General features: G+C 45.6%; 2 protein-coding genes across 3 annotated transcripts in view; one reads left to right on the top strand and one right to left on the bottom strand.

Moving 5' to 3' along the window:
* ptprz1a (protein tyrosine phosphatase receptor type Z1a) overlaps positions 1–5280 on the top strand; it is a 34778-nt gene extending 29498 nt beyond the window's left edge. Inside the window, exons 19-30 of the mRNA XM_076138262.1 lie at positions 352–486; positions 880–1014; positions 1122–1276; positions 1639–1774; positions 2011–2157; positions 2249–2342; positions 2474–2547; positions 2789–2920; positions 3137–3292; positions 3457–3599; positions 3721–3856; positions 4449–5280. Coding sequence (XP_075994377.1) covers positions 352–486; positions 880–1014; positions 1122–1276; positions 1639–1774; positions 2011–2157; positions 2249–2342; positions 2474–2547; positions 2789–2920; positions 3137–3292; positions 3457–3599; positions 3721–3856; positions 4449–4592 — 1587 coding nt within the window. The 3' untranslated portion in view covers positions 4593–5280. The remainder of the gene's footprint in view (positions 1–351; positions 487–879; positions 1015–1121; positions 1277–1638; positions 1775–2010; positions 2158–2248; positions 2343–2473; positions 2548–2788; positions 2921–3136; positions 3293–3456; positions 3600–3720; positions 3857–4448) is intronic.
* Positions 5281–6453: 1173 nt separating this feature from the next.
* aass (aminoadipate-semialdehyde synthase) lies at positions 6454–19982 on the bottom strand. Of its 2 annotated transcripts, none has more exons than XM_076171995.1 (24): positions 19891–19982; positions 18681–18912; positions 18278–18454; positions 18073–18157; positions 17452–17519; positions 16696–16842; positions 16534–16612; positions 16301–16428; positions 15780–15928; positions 15417–15539; positions 15095–15206; positions 14910–14969; positions 14563–14630; positions 12174–12295; positions 11404–11533; positions 10606–10716; positions 10411–10519; positions 9764–9904; positions 9491–9658; positions 9306–9398; positions 9073–9188; positions 7885–7973; positions 7499–7675; positions 6454–7388 (listed from the first exon to the last, which is right to left on the bottom strand). In XM_076171995.1, the coding sequence occupies exons 2-24, from the start codon at positions 18897–18899 to the stop codon at positions 7270–7272; spliced, it is 2790 nt and encodes a 929-aa protein (XP_076028110.1). In that variant the 5' UTR covers positions 18900–18912; positions 19891–19982; the 3' UTR covers positions 6454–7269. The 2 variants fall into 2 exon arrangements, with proteins under 2 accessions (XP_076028110.1, XP_076028119.1); XM_076172004.1 differs by having other exon boundaries at positions 18681–18915; positions 19891–19950.
* Positions 19983–20448: the final 466 nt, after the last annotated feature.

The following is a 20448-nucleotide window of genomic DNA, read 5'->3' as shown; positions in this document are numbered from 1 at the left end:
AAAAATACCACTTTGACATCATCCTCATATTTCTTCTTCTACAGAGATCATTCGATAAACAATTAACATTCAGCAAATATTTTTATGTTGCTGGTTCAAAGCCTCTGTTGGTTACAGACCGGTCAGAAAAATCCAGATTATCACATTATTTAAAAGGCAAATTCTAAGTAACATAAGTTGCTGCTTTGACTTCAGTTTACTGCTTCAAACCTGGAGGAGGAAATGTCGCTCTGCTTACTTCCTCTACCGAGCTCATCCTGACAGTCAGCACCATACAGACGTCTGCAACGATGCTTTGTGCTGTTGTGATTAAAGAAGGATTTGTTTGTGCGTTGTGATTCACGTCATCAGGGTTTTAAGAAGCCAAGGTGGTACATCGCCGCTCAGGGCCCTCTGAGGTCCAGCACAGAGGACTTCTGGAGGATGGTGTGGGAGCAGAACGTCAGCGTTATCGTCATGATCACCAACCTGGTGGAGAAAGGACGAGTGAGCGACCACTCTCATCATTTTAGACCGTTAAAGCCACACACACACACCAGAACATGGACGCCACCCTGTCTTACTCCTATTATGCTTTTAGTAGTAAAGGAGAGGCAGAGGGAGAGATAGACAGAGACAGAGCTGGAGCTGGAGATAGACAGAGAGGGGGAGAGAGAGAGAGACAGACTGAGAGACAGAGAGAGCGAGGGAGAGGGAGAGGGGGAGAGACTCTTCAGATGATCAAGAAATGAAAATACCACATTAGAATTGAAAGCTAATTAACAGAGTCATTTGTAGTTTTCTGGTGGAGCCTTACTGAAGTTTTAGTTGTGACTTCATGATTTCATCATAACTTCACACGTATGTTGTTGACATGAGTGGCGTGCTGTGTGTCCTCAGAGGAAGTGTGATCAGTACTGGCCATCCGAGGGTCAGGAGGAGTATGGCAGCCTGCTGGTGACGATGAGGAGCTGCAGGATGTTGGCCCACCACACCCACAGGACCTTCACTGTGAGGAGCACCCACGCCAAGAAGGTCAGCCAATCAGAGCGCAGACTAACCAATGCTAACACGAGCATTGGAGGGAAATAACGTATTCAGTAAAGCCAGTTTAATGTGTTTCTTTCTTGTATGGCTCTCAGAAGGGGCGGAGCCTGGAGCGGACCGTTACTCAGTACCATTACACCCAGTGGCCGGACATGGGCGTCCCAGAGTTCTGCTTGCCTCTACTCAGCTTTGTCCAAATGTCCTCCAAAGCCAGGACGGAGGACACAGGACCTGTGGTCGTCCACTGCAGGTAAGATCTGAGTCACTCATGATCCCAGGTGAGGTCCCAACATAAATATGAACTATTCAGTCAGGCCATGTTTGCCGTTCTAAGGTTTTACAGTTTTAACCGAATGAGTATTAAAGTATTTGTTTGTCAAAAGTGTGAGGATGAGTCAGCAGCACTGGCCCACACACACCTATGGCCCCAATGAACTACATGCGTTGGGCGTGATGGCTTTAAAATAATAAAATCTGTGTCATCTAAATGTCCAATAAACACCTTAACAGTAAGGCTATGCAACAGTACGTCGTTATGACAACAGGCTCACCTTCAAATAAGCATCTAGTATAGTTGTCCTTGTCTGATGTGCAAAGTGTGTGTGTGTGCAGTGCCGGCGTGGGCAGGACGGGGACGTACATCGTGCTGGACAGCATGCTGAGGCAGATGAGAGAGGAAGGAAGCGTCAACATCACAGCCTTCCTCAAGCACATCCGAACCCAGAGGAACTACCTGGTTCAGACAGAGGTCAGAGGTCACTGCTAACTGCTTCATTAATGGTTCATTAATGCCACAACAAAGACAGCCTCACACAAAGTATCATGTGTTATGGATTGATCAAGACTCCTGTAAGACTTCCTGCAGTGATGAACGCTCTCTCTCTCTCTCTCTCGCTCCCTCTCTCTCTCTCTCTCTCTCTCTCTCTCCCCCTCTCTCTCTCTCTCTCCGTCTCTCTCCCTGTTTCTCTCCGTCTCTCTGTTCAGGAGCAGTATGTGTTTATCCATGATGCCTTGGTGGAGGCCATCTTGGCTGGAGAGACGGTGGTGTCGTCCGCTCACCTGCACAGGTACGTGGACGAGCTGCTGCGGCCCGGAGCTGCAGGGACGAGCCTGCTCCACAAACAGGTCAAGGTGAGAAGCTCACAGTCCGGGTGGAAACATGACAACTTGGTTGTTTGGTTGATTGATTCATTGACAGATGGTTCTTCTGGTGTTTCCACAGTTGATCTGTCAGTCTGCTGCCAAACAGTGTGATTACACAGCAGCTCTGAAGGGCGACGAGCAAAACAAAAACAGGAAGGCGTCCCCGATGGCTGGTGCGTGTTCACGCTCATGCTAACCTGACTGATCTGCTGCCTCTACTGAACTCCGTCTCACATATGCTGCACCATGTTTGCTTGTTATCGTTTCTGAATACTAATAGTAATACTATTTTCTTGCTTTGTAGTTGAGGGATCACGGGTTCGTCTGTCTGCGACTCCAGGAGAGACGTCAGACTACATCAATGCATCGTACATCGCTGTAAGTACAGGAACAGCCAACGTTTAACATTAAGACATTAACAAGAAACTCTCACAACAGCAGAAGTCAACTTAAACAAGGACAAACTACCAGCCTAGCTTACTGTTAGCCTAGCCTAGCTGGAAGCAGATTGAAACTTTTAGCTCAGCTCCAGGAAAAGTGAACAAATCCATATCCACTGACTTCAAACCCATCGGATTTACAATTTTAATATCTTACCGTCTTTATCCTATTTCTTCAGGGTTACCAACACAGCCGCGAGTTCATCATTACCCAGAATCCTCTGCCTGGCACCATAAAGGACTTCTGGAGGATGATATGGGACCATAACGCTCAGGTCATCGTGTCGCTGCCTGGAAGAACTGCAGATGGAGTGAGACAGCACATTATTGATCAAACCATATTATTGATTAAATCACATTATTGATTGAATCAGGTCATTGACACAATTTCGATAAATTCTCTACATCATTTTCCAATTTGTTTTTGCTCTTATTTGCCTTTGTTGGTCTCAGGATACTGAGTTCCATCTGTTTACTGTGTGATGTGACCTTTGACCTATGACCTCCCTCTTCTTCATGTGTTTCAGTCCGGGGTGGAGGAGGAGCCATGCGTCTTCTGGCCCAGTAAAGGACAGCCAATCAACTGCGAGGTTTTCACAGTCACTCAGCGCAGTGAGACCCACATCTGTCTGGCTAACGAGGACATGCTGGTGGTTCAGGACTATGTGCTGGATGCCACACAGGTCAGAGCAGCGACATCAGAATGTTGCTTACCAGTATAACTACCAGTATTTACCAGGATCACCAGTATGGAGTATAGATACTAGTATCACCAGCAGTATTGGTATGAGTGAGTGGGTGAGTGGTACGGCCTCTTATTTGACTCAATCGTCCTTCTTATGGTCAGGATGACTTTGTTCTGGAGGTGAGGCACTACCGCGCCCCCTGCTGGCCGAACCCTGACAGTCCCATAAGCGGCACCTTTGAGCTCCTGAACAGAATAAAAGAGGAACACGTCGGCAAGGAGGGTCCGACCATCGTGCACGACGAGTAAGATCTCCTCTGACTGGTCCACAAACATGACACCATAGTTACCAAATACATCTGATTTGCTGGTTATAAGATTTACATTTGTGCACTATATTAAAACTTTAAATTGTAATACTTTCAGTGTGGGAGGAGTCACGGCAGGAACCTTCTGCGCTCTGTCTTCTCTGATTGGCCAGCTGGAGGCTGAGGGTTCAGTCAATGTTTTCCAAGTGGCTAAAATGATGAACCTCATGAGACCGGGAGTCTTCACAAACATTGTAAGGTTTTATTTACATGACTTCAAATGTAAAGTCTAATTTGAACAAATTTAAGACATGTTAACCAATATTGTTTTGAGTTCATCACTGCCTGGTAAGTTAGTTCATTCTGGAGGATTTGATTCTCTGAACTGGTATTCAGCCACCAACCAATAATAAGTCATGGTCAGTGTGGTTTCAATATGTCCAGCAGGTGGCAACATTACATAAATGATAGCTTTGTTTCCTTTGACAGTTTAACAGGTCAAAGGTGAATTTATACAAAGTGGACAAAGTTGGATGTGTTGTTGGATCAAGTCATGGATCAGTGATCAGAGTTTTCGATATTCATTAGGTCTAAAGTCAGGCTACTCCTGGTCATAGAGTTTTTATTCGTCAAGTTTAAAATATCGAATTTACGCGCACACCTGTAAGGACTATTACAGTGCCAAACTCTAGTAAAAACTCTTCTACTTGTTGTGGTATTCCAACAAGGTTATAGCAACTAAAACAAAGAACAGTAGGGTGATGGACAGAAAACACTTCATACTTTAGTGGAACTAAAGTATAATTAGGTCTGCATTCTTCTCAATCCTGAATCCTCCGGTTTCAGGATCACATCCAGTTCCTGTACAAAGCAATGCTGAGTCTGATTGGGACGCAGGAGGACGAGAAAACACAGCAGTCCTCCGAAAACAACGGGACCATCATGGTGGGAACTGTCAGCGCCACCGAGAGCCTGGAGTCTCTGGTGTAACCCCCGCCCCAAAAACACAAAATGAGGACTTCAGATTTCACCATAAACTCTGTACACAACGGGAGCGTTTCTCACCATGTTCTTCCTTATCAAGCACCAACAGAACTCCTCCTGGTTCAGAACGCCTCTGAAACCGGCCTCTCCTCTGGCTCCCTACACCCCTGTAATTTGTGCCTTTTTGTATTTTTTTATCGCATACTTCTAACGAGAACTTTGATCCAAATGGTAAAGACTAACCGTCTGACGTTTTAATCCTCAACTAACAAAATGTTCCCTCAATCTTTTTTATTTATTGGCCTGAAGCCAACTGGGAAAAGGGACAAAAAAAAACCTGCAAATTTTTACAGAAAATATTTTCTTAGTTTGTGTTTTTTAGACTCAAGCACTGAACTTTGTGTAAATACATGGCAGCAGAGGGCCGATCCAAGGGCCTGTAATAATGACGTAAAAGAAATAGAAGAAGAATCTAATGTAAATAATCATAATCAACTCGATGGACCAAATTTCTATTTATACTTGTAGATTTTTATATTTTACAGTTTTTAGTGGATTCTTATGTACGATTTAATTGTAATGGTGGAGTCGGGGACGGTTCCCACTTTTCTACTGTAACAGACTAAATGTGATGCATTTACTGAAATGTTTTTTAGTTGGACATCAAACTGCTGAATTATTATTAGATTATGGGATTAAATAAGAGAAAGAAAGCCAACGCAAGTTCGGTGTTTTCTTTTAATTATGTCATTATTTGTACCTACAAAAGAACCTGTAAGAGCTGTAGCACACACAAGTTTAATCTGAGCCTAACAAGAGGGCTGAGGCTGAATGTTTGAAAAAATAACAAATCAAATCAAAGTAGAAAAGCATTTCCTGAAGAAAATGCGCTGTGATTGCATTTGCTGAAAGTTTAATCCAAATGCTGAAGAAAAGCCTGATTGAAGTGTGAAGGCCCAAAAGATGTTTGAGTGGTTTCTGTACCTGAAAGTATGAAGAAGTACTGTATAGTATAATGGTAGATGTGGGTGAAGGTTAAGGTTAGAAAAAAAAAAAAAAAAAAAAAAGAACGGCAGACTGGGAAAAGAGAGAAAGAAAAAATGACACAATGAGAAAGAGTGTAAAAAGAAAGACCAGAATGAGAAAAGAGGGCAAAAAAGAATGACAGCGAGTGTGTGTGTTGGAATGAATGTATGTGTTTTAGGGAAAAATTAAGAAAAATATGTTTTTGACAAAGCTGAACATTTTATTATTCCTGCTTTGAATGACCAGATTATCAAACAAAACAATTTTACTTTCCCCAAATTACATGTTTTCATTTTTGTTACAAAAGATTCAGATGAACACGGAAAGAAAACAAACACAGCAAACAGCAGCTTTTCTATTTTCTATCCATGAAGTGAAACAACACAATGACGGCCACATTAAAGTGGAGAGGACCAAACATTCAGTAAGTCACAGAATCAGAAACAAAACATTGTCTAATTGAGCTCAGCATGTTTTCTTTGACCTACAAAACGCTGCTACATGAACCACGAGTCTGTGTTTAAATATTTATCTGCTTCCTACAAAGTAACTGGTTTATGGTATTCTTATTAAATTAAACCTTGAAGCAGAGTTGTTACAAAGTGACCACGCTCCCTTAAAAATAATAAATACAGCTCAGGGGTTATAAATATAAAATTTACTCTTAAAACCCAAGATTATAAAAATATTGACCTTTGCCCTGAGCCCGGCCACAGTTTGTTTTAGTGTTTTTTTCCAGTGACTACTGCAGGGAAACCATTTATCTGAACTCACAATGTGAAAATATGAGGTCATAATCCAAATGTAATTGTAATCTAAACACAAATCCTTTTTCTCTTACAAGTTAATATTTTGTTTTCACAGTAATTATTATTCTATGACCACATGATCACACGTAACACAAATCTAAATACCTTAAAACTGCAACATCCATGAATATCCTCCTCATCATCATCATGGAATCAGGTGGGAATTCATTTTGCTGTATTATCATTTTGGAAATATAATGTAAATATAAAACGTGATTTCTTATAGGCACTAAAACTACGAAGACCTGGAGGAGGAAACTCACACTGATCCTCTGGACGTTTTGTTCATTGATTCGCTCTGATTGTCACGTTTTTGGACATTTCATGGAGGTTTTGTGCAAAGTGATGGATATTGAATGAAGCCACTGATCAAACATGACCTCAGAGCTTCTTTGGTCTTTGCTGAAACGGTTTTCATCATTAAAATGTAAATGTAGACAGCGATGAGGCCAAACGGACGCCTCATCGGTTCCCTCTCGTCTCCTAGAGATGAACAGGTTAAAGTGGTGATTCTGTGTAATCTGACTTCAAAGCGCGTTAACATTTAGCTCATGAACGGCCCTCGCTGTACATGGATGATTTGATTGGTAATTATAAAAAGTTTAAATCAGATGGACAAAGAAGCACTGAAACACGTCTCAGGACCGAATCCTGACTTAAAAAAGGCAAAACGGGCAGCTGATCTCAAGTTCTTCGACATACTTCACGCGTTTCCTGTGGCTGTGTAGGGATCAGAGGTTCTCCGGGCTCTGATCCGCCCCCTGGTGGATCCTTCAAGTACGCCAAAGTACGCTGAGGCTCTCAGGCCGAGCGTCGTCTCTGCAGCAAAACATTTTTGGTTGTGGGTTCTATTCCTGCACGGTGCTTTTGGAGATAAACTGCAGCCCCTCCTCCTTCAGTCGGATCAGCGCCGGCCCGTAGAGCTCCTTCATTATGGGGGTGACCAGACCTTTGGTGGTGACTTCTCCTGCAGAGTGAAGACACATGTGAACCTGGATGCTCCTCTTTATCATTTCATCCCTCAAACATGTCAACTTTCCAATGAACACATTTTTGTCTGTTAGCGCGTTTACTGACCGTCGAGGACCATGCGTGCAGCAATGGCTGCTGGGTAACCCACGGTCTTGGCCATGGCAGAATATCTGTCTGGGTCTCCGTAGACGACCATGCTGATGTGTTTGGTCTCCAGCTCACCGGTCGGATGACGGAGGCCAACGTCGTTACGCATGATGATCATATCTCGCTCGCCCTTATCTGGAAGTGGAGTGGAGAGAGAGAGATGTGGTTGAGGTCTTAATTACACTTAAAGGAGGATGTGACGGAAACAGATCAACGATGTCATCTATACATTAAACTCAACTAAAAACTAAAAACAGCTCCTTGTTTACTTATATTTAATGTGTGTGTGTGTGTGTGTGTGTGTGTGTGTGTGTGTGTGTGTGTGTGTGTGTGTGCGTGCTCACCGAAAGTCAGTTTGGCCTCCAGGTGTTTGGCCAGGGCAGCCAGCACGCTGTCAGCCTGAGGGACCGGCTCATCGCTCAGCATTCCCAGCCTGAACACAGAAAACACAAGACATTCCTGACAATCCGAAACCTTCGCACTGCAGCGAAAGCGGCGTCCTTGTGGCGCCGTGAAGAGACAAGCAGCTGCTTTGCTGGTGAATTGAATAAATGAACAACTTGTCTCTCCGCCGCAGCTCCCACTCCTTTTTAGCGTGGAACGTTTCCAGCAGTTCACTTCTACCCACACAGGAATTCACATTTCAATGCCGGCGCCGCTCGCTCGCCTGCAGCGGCAGAACAAAGAGCGCGCGGAGCCTTGGCATGAAGAGACCCTCACAGGAAGTAGATTTAAAGTGAAGGGCGCGTGCGGCCGACACCACTTCACACGTGAGAGGAGTGTGTGGGTAAGAGGAGAGCGCCTGGCCTTCATCTCAGCATGACGCCCAACTCTGAAGAGGAGCACACCACGCCTGAAAGACTTCCTGTTTGACTGCACAACAGGACCTCAATGCACACACACACACACACACACACGCACTCACACTCACACCTTCCCTAAATACGATACCAAGATCTGAAATTAAAATTACAGATCAGAAAAGATGAGACGAAAACATTACTGATCTCAAATGATAAAAAAAAAAATAATAATAATCTCTGTAATGTAGTGATTGATCAGTTATTGACCCCTGACACGCCCCAACAGGTTCTATGTGTTATGATTCTATGTAAAGTGTGTGTAAAGAGGCGGAGCTTCATCTTTCAGCCGCACTAAGCTCCAAAATCTGCTGCTCCGGACCAGGCTAGGACAAGTTACCGTGGCGACAGAGTGAGATCCGAAGGAGGAAGCTTCATGACATGAAAACATCAGACTGGAGCCTGAGTTTGGTGAGCTGAGCTTTTAATCTGGCTTCAGAGTCCAGGACCTTGGCCTCGCTCACACACACACACACACACACACACACACACACACACACACACACACACACACACACACACACACACACACACACACACACACACACACACACACACACACACACACACACACACACACACACACACACACACTTCTTTCTTATTCATTAATCTAAGTCTATACCACCTGATGACTTCATGAAAAGTTTGTGTGTGTGTGTCTCCTCTCACCATCTGAGCGAGTCCATCCTGAAGTCGTCCTTCCCAATGCGCTCATACACAGTGTCCTCAAAGGCATCATGGGAGAGGGAGGAGGACAATCCCATCTGCTCACACAGGAGATCTTTCTGCAGACACACATGTACAAGTGTGAGGGTGAGGGTGATGATGATGGAGCAAGTCTTAGACCATGTGACTCTCCATTTCCTATCCCACAGAAGTAGAGGAGGCGTTTGTGGCCTTACCCAGCAGACGGGGGCGGAGCTCTGCAGCGCGGCACAAGGATCCGTGTTGATCAGACCCAGCTTCACAAAACCGCTCATGGCCTTGGAGAAGCCCTGAACACCCAAACAGGATAATGTAAACATATCACACATGGAGACACACTCGTCGCCCCCTGGTGGTGTTTGCTTGTGCGTGTGTGTGTTACCTTGAAGCGCAGCGTGCCTCTGACCAGTGTGTGTGCGCTCTGGATGCCGTACGGCTCGGCGTACTTGGTGCTGTCGCGGTTTGGAAATCCCTCCAGGCTGAAACCCGGGAGGAAGTCCATCTGTGCCGTGGCCTCCATCAGAGAGCCGCCGGCCGGGACGCTCACCACCTGGAGGACACACACACACACACACAAATACACACACACTCACAAACAGTTCCCGTGTTGTTTTGGATGAGTCAGATGTTTTGTGGTCCCGTCAGGCCACCGTACCTGGTTGTCCTTGAGGTAGATGGCGGGGCTGATGGTGTTGAGGAGAACGCCGTACGGACTCCAGCTGAACTTATACCGAAGAGGATTTTCAGAACATTCAGGAGCAGGAAGCCCCCCGCAGAAGGAGCTGTACGACTCCACCTGAACCCACAACACAATCCATTCAACTCACTTTTCAATGATCAGAAAACCTCACATCTGCGTTTTTATAACTCAGAAACAAAACAAACAGGGAAGCAGGAAGTGGTTTGTAAAACTATGACTTCACTATTGCTTTACTTACCTGTAAATAAAATAAAAATCAGCAACAAAGTAGCTTGTGTTCCGTGACCTCGCGTAGAAGTCATCACTGTTTAACTACATCCTTTTAGAGGGAAACCAGGAGTTCTGCTATCGGTTTAATCTCCTGCTTCACTTTATGAAAGACGCCTCCATTTGACATTTTGTGCCGATGGGTGTTGCCAGGCAACATAAGAATAACACTAAATTCTGTTTTGTTGACAAATGTGAATGAAATGGGCCTCAGTGTTGAAGGTCCCAACAAAAAACTTTCATGTTTTTCTGTGATGAAAGTCTCTGCATGACTGCCAGGAAGAAACACACACACACACACACACACACACACACACACACACTTATAGACTCACAGTGCAGCCGTCAACCTTGGCTTGGTCGATACACTCCATGGCCAGCATGTGGTCAATGCCTGGGTCCAATCCCATCTCATTCACTATGGTAACGCCCGCCTCCTCCGCACTGACACACACACACAAACACACACTTTATTACAGGGTTTCATGGTGCTGGGCATGCTGTGTGTTGTTGGTTCTCCGGGTTCTGACCTTTGGTGCAGCTCCTTCATGGCGGGGCTGGTGTAACTGGCCGTCACCATGTTGACCTTCCTGTGGATGCAGTGTTTGGCGATGAGCGGGTGGAAGGAGTACGGCAACAAGCTGGGGACAGAGCAGACGTATGGAAGCATGAAAACTACTGAACACAAATACTAAACTCCTCCATTAAATATCAAACATAATTATAGTAATCAGAGTAAGTTTACATTTAGTTTTGGTTTGGTTCCACTTGATCTTAATCCAAACCAAACGTGAAGCTTTTAATGAGCCTGAGAAGCAATTAAAACCAGAATTTTTACTCTTAAGCACATTTTCAAAATAAAAAATGAAATCATAGCCATCTGCTGGTTTCTGCTCATTAATTACAGGCTGCAGCCTTCATGTGACACAACTGATCAACACTGTCAGAGTCACATCAGACACACGGCTGTCAATCCAGACCAGTCTCTGTCCCTTCATGTTTACAGGGTGCAGTGTGTCCCACATGTGGGAGTAAAGTTTAGAGTCTTTACTCTCAGGTTTTGCCAAAATCTGAGGGAATAATCAGTGTTTGTTTCTGTTTCAGTAAAGTTAATGCCACTTTTGCTACAGATCAAGAGTTCCTGAAGATGTTTCATAATAAAAGCCTAACAGGAAAAGGAAAGAATTTGATTTCCCTCTGAACTGCTGGAAGGCTTTTAGTGTGAACAGATAGAGGAAGTGTTGGGCGAATAAGAGAGCTAGAAAACAGTGAAGATTACAAACAAAAATCAAAGTTCAGCTTCTCTCCCTGCCGACAGCTTGACGCACCTGATGACCAGGTCGTGATCTTTGACCAGCGAGTCCAGGTGTCCCTCCTGGCTACTGACGTCCAGCATGACAGGGATGGTGTTTGGATATGTGGCTGCAAGCTCCTCCGCCTGCTTCAGCACCACCGACGCTGCACACAAACACAAACAGGAAGTTAGACTCCAAACCGCCTCAAGTTTCAGACAGATTTGACAGATGTGTTATTTTATTCCCCACCCGATTCTGAAGCCAACATGGAAGCAGACAGAAGCAGCCTCCAAACCTTAAGCTAAAACCTTATCAATGTTTAGGGTTGAGAAACATTTCTGCTGCATAACAAGTAGCCAGGATGTTTTTCAGCTGATTACGTCACAGTGAACTCGTTAACCAGGCAGCTGCCAGCAACTCCAGTCTCACAAACGTTAGCAACATTAGTAAACAGCGTCTCCTAGTAACCGTCACCGTCTGGCTTCTTAGAGATTAGAGTTTGACTTGTAAAGATGACATCATTTTACACAAACTTTGAAGGAAACTCTAACAGACGATCTTCAATCTGCTGTGTCGCGCGCGCTGTCAAGTTGCGCTTGCGTTGCGTTGTTCGCTTGAAAGCATGAACGAGCTGATCATATTGACCACTTTGATCTTATTGATCACGGGAAGCTGGGAGGATAACTACGTCACTAGGGTCGCTGGAGTTTTGCAGCAGCTCGCGCGTGGTGACCCGTGTGTTGATGGACTGACGTCTACCCGCGCTGCCGTCCCCCTAATGTCAAGGTCGTGGCTGTACTCACCCACAGTGACCTGAGTCTTCTGGTCCCGGGTCAGATACTCCACCACGGGTCCAGACACGTACCCTGAGCCCAGCAGCAGGACTCGCTTCATCCCACTTTTTTTCATGATCCGAGCCTTTTCCCTGGAAAAACATCAGCGGCTTGGTCTTAAATTGATACCACAGTTGGCTAACAGTTTCGCTCTGTATCCAGTCTTTGTGCTAAGCTAGGCTAACAGTTTCCCTCTGTGTCCAGTCTTTGTGCTAAGCTAGGCTAACAGTTTCCTTGACGATTGAGACAAATCTGGGGAAAAAAACCTGCTTCCCTGTTTTCAAAGTCTCGTTTCCTGTTTTAATGCTTGTCAAATCCAACAATCATTCATTTCATATCTTAGATATAAACATAATCCAAACAGATCAAACACAATGTGGGGAAAGACAAAGAGTGATAGTTGGATGAGGTAAAAAAATAAATACAATTCAAAATGACAAAATAATGTGCATGCTGAGTAGAATGAAGTGAAAGGTTTGGTAGTTTGACCTGAAATGTTTCCATGGTAACGAGGAGGATTCAGAAAGGCCTTCAGCTGCTCTCAGGTGAGCAGACAAACCAACCTTCATCTTTACGTGTGCTCCAGTTAGTATGTCAACATGTAAATATGTGCTCATGGCCAAACACGCAACACCGGTGCAAAACATAGATTTTTCCTATCATCACCAAGTGTGTCCAATCATCACGTGTGTGCCATAATCACTATGTGTCCCATAATCACCACGTGTTTTCCATCATCACCATCCCCAGCCCATCGTCTCTCCGGCATCTCAACATTTTAATTAAAGACAAGTCCATCACGTCTTCGTCTACATGCTGTCTGGAGCAGGATTTGGTGGCTTGTCTGGAAAAATTATATTTAAGCTTGATGAGGGAGGAAACTCATCAGTGTGAGAGGAGAAAGGAATGAGTTCATGGACGCGCTGAAATCTCCTCAGGTCCATTTTAAGAGGCTTTGTTTATATGTTTCCACCCTTTCCCTGAACGACAGGCCTTGGTTCCAGCTGCTCCTTCATGATTCAAACTGAAGCTTTGGCTTCACCCCATAAATGTAATATAAGTATAATTAGAAGAGGAAAGAACCAAAGCATCTGAACTGTTAGTCTTACTTCAGGAAACAATGAGGAAAACAAAACGTGAAAGTTGAGGCAATGTAAGTCTGTGTAATCAGAAATAAGTTTAAAGAGGAAATGATTTAAGAGTAATTAAGTAAAGAAGCTGTCAGAAATCCTCTGGTTTGAGTTTGAAAGCTGTGGTCCATGTTTAGCCTAGCTTGGTAAGGGACACTGTTAGCCTAGCTCGTTTGTCCCCCTGCAGTTTGTAATTGACCGACAGCGAGCCAGAGGGTTTCCAGTCACAGCAACCAGTTGTTTACATTAGCAAGCAAAGGAGCAGAGGGGACAGACATATGGTGCTTGTTTGTCAAATAAGGTGAGAAGAAGAAGAATGATAAGGAAAACCAGAAGAAGAAGAAGAAGTTGTTTCTACCCCTCGTTTACAAGGCAAACTCCAGCGGCGGCCGGTTAGCAGCTTAGCACACGAGCTGTGCAAGGTGTTAATGTAGAGGCAGGGTGACACAGCAGAAAACCAGAGGTCAGCACTGTCTAGGAATAACCACATGTTCAAAGATCAGTCACTAAACTCCAGCTTCCTGTGCTGACGAAGCTGTTGACAATAAAGACAGGCAAAGCTCCTCCCTGCTGGCCATAAACATCTCTGTGCTACACAGAGATGTCGGATGGGTCAAACTTCTACAGGGCTTGACTGATAAATTATGAGCCTGAGGACAGACATGAGAATATTAGATTAATAATTACGTTAATAGTTTAAAAAGGGATTTTGCCATCACCACCCACTTCCAATCCCATTATTATTCAACAATAACTTAAAGACATTTTGAGGATTGATTGATAAATTAGGATCCTCACCAAAAATGGATCTTAGAGTACAATGCTAGGCTCTTAACTTATCAATCAACACTAATGATCAATACAAATTGATTTGAGTCATTTGAGTCTCATTGAGCTGGAAGGGAGAATTCCTGGAAAGTAGGTTCACTGATAAGTAGTGAGCCTGAGTAAAGAGGAAAAACAACTAAACTGGAGACCAAGCAGAGAAAAACATTCCTGCTATAAACTAGAATCTTTGAAACATCATCATCTACTTGAGAGCACAACAGGCAGACTTCATGTTACCTGTCTCTTTCATCCACTGTGCTTGATTTACAACACAGATGGGAGTTAAACATGTGAACTTACACAGAGGTTTAGGAATCAAAAGAGAGAATGTTGTAGGTTTGACTTTAACTCATCACATTATAGTTACTGTAGTTATAAATATAAATAAAGTGATACTTTACCTCTTCTCTCGAAGCTTTTCTATGTATTCAAACTTGGGGGTGAGTGTTCCGTTGGAGGTGATGACAGCCTGAAGGAACAAACAGTGAATTGGTCACTCGTCTCCTGAATCATTGATCTGCTGTTTAAGTTTGGAGAGGATTGCAGAATATGCCTAACTTCTCATCTCTACAATCCCAAAGCTAAACTGAAGTGTTGTGGAGCTTTCAGGGCCTGGTTGCTTTGACACAGTCACAGAGGTCATGTAACTTATTACTCTGACTCTCTCTGTCTCTCCCTCCCTTTCCCTTACTCTCGCTTGCCCCCTGCCCCGCCCCCTGTCTCTCTCTTTTCGTACTACTGTACTCACGTCTCGGACTTGTGGGCTGAAGTCTTCGTCCTCCAGTGGCCTCGTGGCGTCTGACAGCAGCTGAAAACGACAAAAACACATTTGAAGAACCTGAAATATTCCCTGCAGCCGTTCTCTCCTAGAGCAAACACAGGCAGCTGCACGCCCTGGAGCCGCCTCACCGCCCGGCCTCATGCATGTCTTACCATCTCCCAGATGTAAGGGAAGAGGCGGTCTCCAAAGTATTCTGTGGCTTCGATGGGGAGCTGGGCGGGCAGGTTGTCGATGGAGCACATGAGGATCCCGTTTCCTTCCACGCTGCAGCACACACACAGCACAGCACACACACTGAACTTCACCCTTTTGCCACCCGCACTACCTGCATAAATCTCACTCTGTCACTTAGTATCAAACCCAAAATATCCCTTTTTCCAGGGGTAAGAGGGTCGATTGATAAGTTGTGAGCAGAGCATGAGATCATTCTGTCTTACACTCTTTTTCTTACATCACTCTGATTAACAGCTGTACCTGTCGTGATCGATGTGCTGGTTGGCGTCGTACATACAAAACGGTTTATCAATGGTGGTGCAGTCATTCATGAACTCGATGGAGCCTCCGGCATCTGCAGATATGTCGCAGATGGCCAACAGTCTGTGGAGAAACAACAGGTCATCCTCCTCTGAGTACGTAAAGGTTACACTAGGGCAGCGCCTCTTACAATGACATCATCCCCATCTCAACACCAGCATGGTACAACATGATGACATACTTAATCCACAACTCCCCTAATCCAAATGTTAAGTAGATGGTTTGGCGGTGACGGCGAGCTCCTAATGCTTTGAGCTAAGAGCCATTGAGACGTGAACACAAAGGGTTAACAGCAGCTCTTACTTGTGAGGCAGAGCTGGTGATCCCTCATAGGGGGAGTAGGAGGAAACGTGCGGCCTCATCAGCTTCTGAGCATCCAACCGTCTGAGCAGGCGTGGTGTGTGAGCGTCCCAGTAGATACCGTTGATCAGACACGTCGTGTACGGCGCCACCTGGGTTTAGGATCGAGGAGGAGGAGCTTAACTGAGGACGAAATCATACTGAGGCAGAGTACCACACAGAGCCTCACTGACTATGACCCCAGTACGTCTCGGGGGGGAAGCATGTTTAGGTTGAGGTGGTAACGCATATTACCCCGCCCACATGTGTAACCCCGCCCCCAAACTAAAATCAGTGCTTTACCACTTGTGTTTAACCTGTATAGAGAAACTATAGGTCCTTCACTGTGTTTGTGTTAATGTGGAGGAGGAGAGGAGGAGTAATAAACTCTGTCAGGGTGCATTTGTGTATTTGTCTTGGTCTGTCTGTCTGTCTGTCTCTCTCTCTGCCTGTCTGTCTGCCTGCCTGTGTGTCTCGCCACTCACGCTTGTCCTGAAGTGCGACGTGTAAATTTCTGGATGGTTCTCGTACTCCAGGGGGTCGTAGATGCTGTCGCTCTTCCTCATCAGGTGGTGGTGTCGGCTCAGCACCGTGGCGAACACTTTGGTCATATCTGACAGGAAACACAAACGGCAAACAGAAAGTGATTATTGATAACCACAGACATTACAATCTGATACGGCGTGACAGAGTGCACTGCATCAACGCATCAACACACCTCCACTTTCAGAGACGTCCTTCAACTCATGAGGTTCCACATATTCAACAGGAAGCTCGTTGATGATGTCCTGGGCTCCCTGCCAGGAAAACAAGGGGCACGTGAGTCGACTTCCTGGAATTCCTCAGCAGATTTCTGAATGCCAGGATGCGTTTGCGTTACCTTGGAAACGTTGCCAGTGCCGGTGAAGCAGAAGGTCACAGGGCCGATTGACTTGGGCATCAAACCCATGGAAATCTCATACCCACAATCCCTCACTGCCTGGATGGCCTGGCTGACGTTCCTGTAGTTGTGAGCCATGCCGATGTGCTGGAGACAGGAAGTGAGGAACACGCATGAAACGCTGAAGGATATGAGACCAAACATGGCTGTGCAGTGAAGACTGCGTCCCTAAATAATATAATTATACTTTTAGGTTTTCAGCTAAAGATCTGGAAACCACGGCAACAGATCTTATGAGATGACAACCTGAGGTCTCAGTGAATCACGGCAGCTCAGACGTGACAGACTCTCAAAAGGATAAGAAATAAAAAATAAAAAAAGGAAGTAAAGTGCATGTTGTCATGGAGACTGCATGTACATGTTGCAGTGCCACTAAAAACTTTTAACGACCATCAAAGAAGAACATCGATGTGACGAGGTCTCTTTGTAGCGTCACACGGTTAGTGAATCCAGGAGATACATGGCGTTTTTATTGTGGAGGGCAGATCTTCTATCTTTGTGATGTAGACAACAACATGGATCCATAAGGGTCCATGAAAGAACTAACAGACCTGAAGAGAAGAAGAACATCTACACAATGTTCAGAAGTGAAGGAGATGAAGATGATGAAGATGATGATGTTGTTTGATGTGACTTTGTTGTGGCTGAGAAACTTTTTAAAAATCAATTCAAAACCAGAAGAAGCTGTTGTCTCACCATGAAGGGCGTGTGATGACCCAGAGCCAGGAAGCGAAGTCCTAAACCGTGCAGGATGTTTATCATTCCTGCAACACAAAGGACGGAGGAGAGCAACATTTACAAACATTCAGTGAGGCGGTTTGGTATTAAGGACAAAGCAGCAACCAGGTGAGACTACAGCATCACAAGACAACGTCTCCTAGCAACCCTCAGCTTCCCTCTCAGCGCTTCACACTCACTGCAGGAGAGAAGCTGCTGAGGAGGCTCTGTTAGGGAGGCCCCTGGATCCAGACCCTGCAGCTGAGCCCCCCAGCTGGCCTGAGGTCAGATCGAACCTGGGCCTGCTGATTCTACATGAACGCTTCCAGGCCTACAAACACCTTAATGTGCAGCACAAACCTGTTTCTAATGTTGGCATGGCGACAGTTATCACATAAACATGATACGGCTCATTACTGCCCGCTTCATATTAACCCTTTCAGCGCTGCCATTGTCCCTCCTGTTGGACAAAACCTGCACTTCATCACCACCACACACACACACACACACACACACACACACACACACACACACACACACACACACACACAGACTCATAAACTGTATATATCTTCTTCTTCTTCCTCAGCTTCAGCTCACCTGCAACTCCCGCCCACTGCCCGAACGCCACGATTCTGTAGCCGTTAGGGTCCACCATCTTCTCATAGTCGATCAGACGAACCTCCTGCAACACCAAAGTACCAACGTCAATACAAAGTGTACTCACGCTGTAGTCTTAACGCTGTTAATCTTAACGCTGTAGTCTTAACGCTGTAGTCTTAGCGCTGTAGTCCTAACGCTGTACCTTGTTCAGCAGGTCCTCCAGCAGCCCCATGTTGGCCTCCTGAGCCTTGATGGTGTGCGAGAAGAAGGCGTAGGTTTTCCTGGGAATGACTTTCTCCTCCGGCAGCCTCTTCACTCCCACGATCAGCGACGCCTCGGAGATGTCCTCCTGGATGACGGCGCCCGCTTTCTCATAGTACTGACAACAAAACCAAAGGTTAGCAGGCTAACTCCAGCGCCTAAGGAAGCTAAACACGACCTGTCCTTGTGACTAAGCTAGCTGGCTAAATTTGGGATGACTGAATGTAAATGTAGATCACTATAGCAACAGCTCAATGAACTGTGCTCCCTTTATATGTAAAATGAAAGTGGCTTTAAAGCGGATGCTGAACTTCCTCCTACATTTCCCAGGAGCCCCTGCTCACCTTCTCGTGGATGGCTCTGCGGTTGGACGGTTGGACCAGGACTTTGTGTCCGGCGTTGGTGAGCTCGTTGACGTGGCGTGGGGCGAGCGGCGCCCTCCTCTCCCAGGGGTTGATGTCCTCTCGTCGGATCGCCATGACGGCCTTGTGGTGATCATAGCGCCGCTGTGTGGCGAGGCAGCGCCGTGTCCTCTTCGCCGGGTGACTCAGGAGACGAAACATAGCTGTGTGCCCCCTGCTGGGACAGAAGACAGCTGGGGTTATCTACTCACAGCGGCACTGCTCTGTGCTCCCAGGCCTCCAGGACCACAAGGGGGTCTGCAGACGACCAAGGACTCAAAGAGAGACTAACAGAGAGAGAGAGAGACTGAGAGAGACAAGAGAGAGACAGAGAGACAGTTGGTCTCCGTCCTGAAAATAAAATCCCTGGTTTAACAGCAGTTTAACATGACCTTCAGCCCTTCCTTCCTTTAAAGAAGCATCTATTGTTTCAGTATCCAAGTTCATGCAGAACAGCCCAGAAGAATGAGTGAACACAGTGCAGGGGTCAAAGGTCATCTTGGGTTTGGTGCTGAGAGAGAGAGCTGCAGACCATCAAGAGGAAGAATGTTCTCCAATCAGCTGACCATTATGTCATTATGTTACCTTTCATTTGCTGGTCATTCAATTTCCAAACAATTCCTGAATGTAACTGTTCGAGTTCCTTGTTTGATTTCCGTTTGGTATGGAGGATTAGAACACCAGGGCCCAAACAGCACCGCCAGTCCATTGGAGGTACTGCACCAGTAAATACTACACGCATGTATAGTATTTACTGTGCACGCACTGAACACACTGCACACACACTTAGAGAAGGGTCAAGATGAAGCTGAACTCGCTGTTTGACACTACAGGCTCGCTGCTTACTGACTGCCCCTGAACACAGCATCACGCAATAATACGTACAAACAACTACAAATAGACTTAAAAAAACACTATTAAGCAACTAAAACAGATAGTTCACTCAGAATGAGTCACTTTATGGGTATTAAAGGATTAATACGGTGCTTGCTTTATTACTTTAAATGTTGTTTGCGGAGATGTGACGTAGTTTTTGTTATTACGCTGTAACGACGACCAACGACAGATTTAAACGCCTAAAGAACCACCTGGAAAACTAAGAAATAAGCAGGAATGCGGAGAAACAAACTCAAAGCACAGGCACGTCGCTCACCTTCACTCTGTTTATTGTTCGCCGGTTGAGGACACGAAATGTGGCGACGACACGCCGGAGACACACGCACGGGCAATACACGCTTCCGGGTGAAACTTCACAATAAAAGCCCCAAATTGACTGAGCAAATATCGGCTCAAAGTCGCGTTGCGTTTACATGCGCTCTGTAACTTCGATTGCACTCCATTTATTACCTAATGGCCCCTGTAACACAATACGTCTGCAGAATTCGTGAGTGTGACGTCGTGCTGGACAGCTGTTGCTGGAGGAACTGACCGGCTCGCTATCATCCGCTTAATCTACGCTCTTATTTATAAAGGCAGACTCGGACTGTTTCCGGTTTGTTGCGGGACTGCACAGACTTCGTTAGCGCGCGCCAATGACGCACGAGGGGTTTCTACATGGCGGCAGTACTGAAACTTCTCCACCAATCAGATCCCAGACCCGAGGAGCTGCCCCCCTGCCTTGCCCGTCGCTCACTGATTACGCAAGAGCCGGAAACCATTCAGAGCGACGGACGCTGACGGAAAAAGAAAGAAAAGAAAAGAATACATTTCC

This window comes from Genypterus blacodes, unplaced genomic scaffold, assembly GCF_046128005.1.
Source record: "Genypterus blacodes isolate CSIRO-AG114 ecotype Tasmania unplaced genomic scaffold, CSIRO-AGI_Gbla_v1 ptg000015l_1, whole genome shotgun sequence".
Classification (NCBI taxonomy): domain Eukaryota; kingdom Metazoa; phylum Chordata; class Actinopteri; order Ophidiiformes; family Ophidiidae; genus Genypterus; species Genypterus blacodes.
Note: the sequence above shows the minus strand (reverse complement) of the source record. Positions and strands in the feature narration are given on the sequence as shown.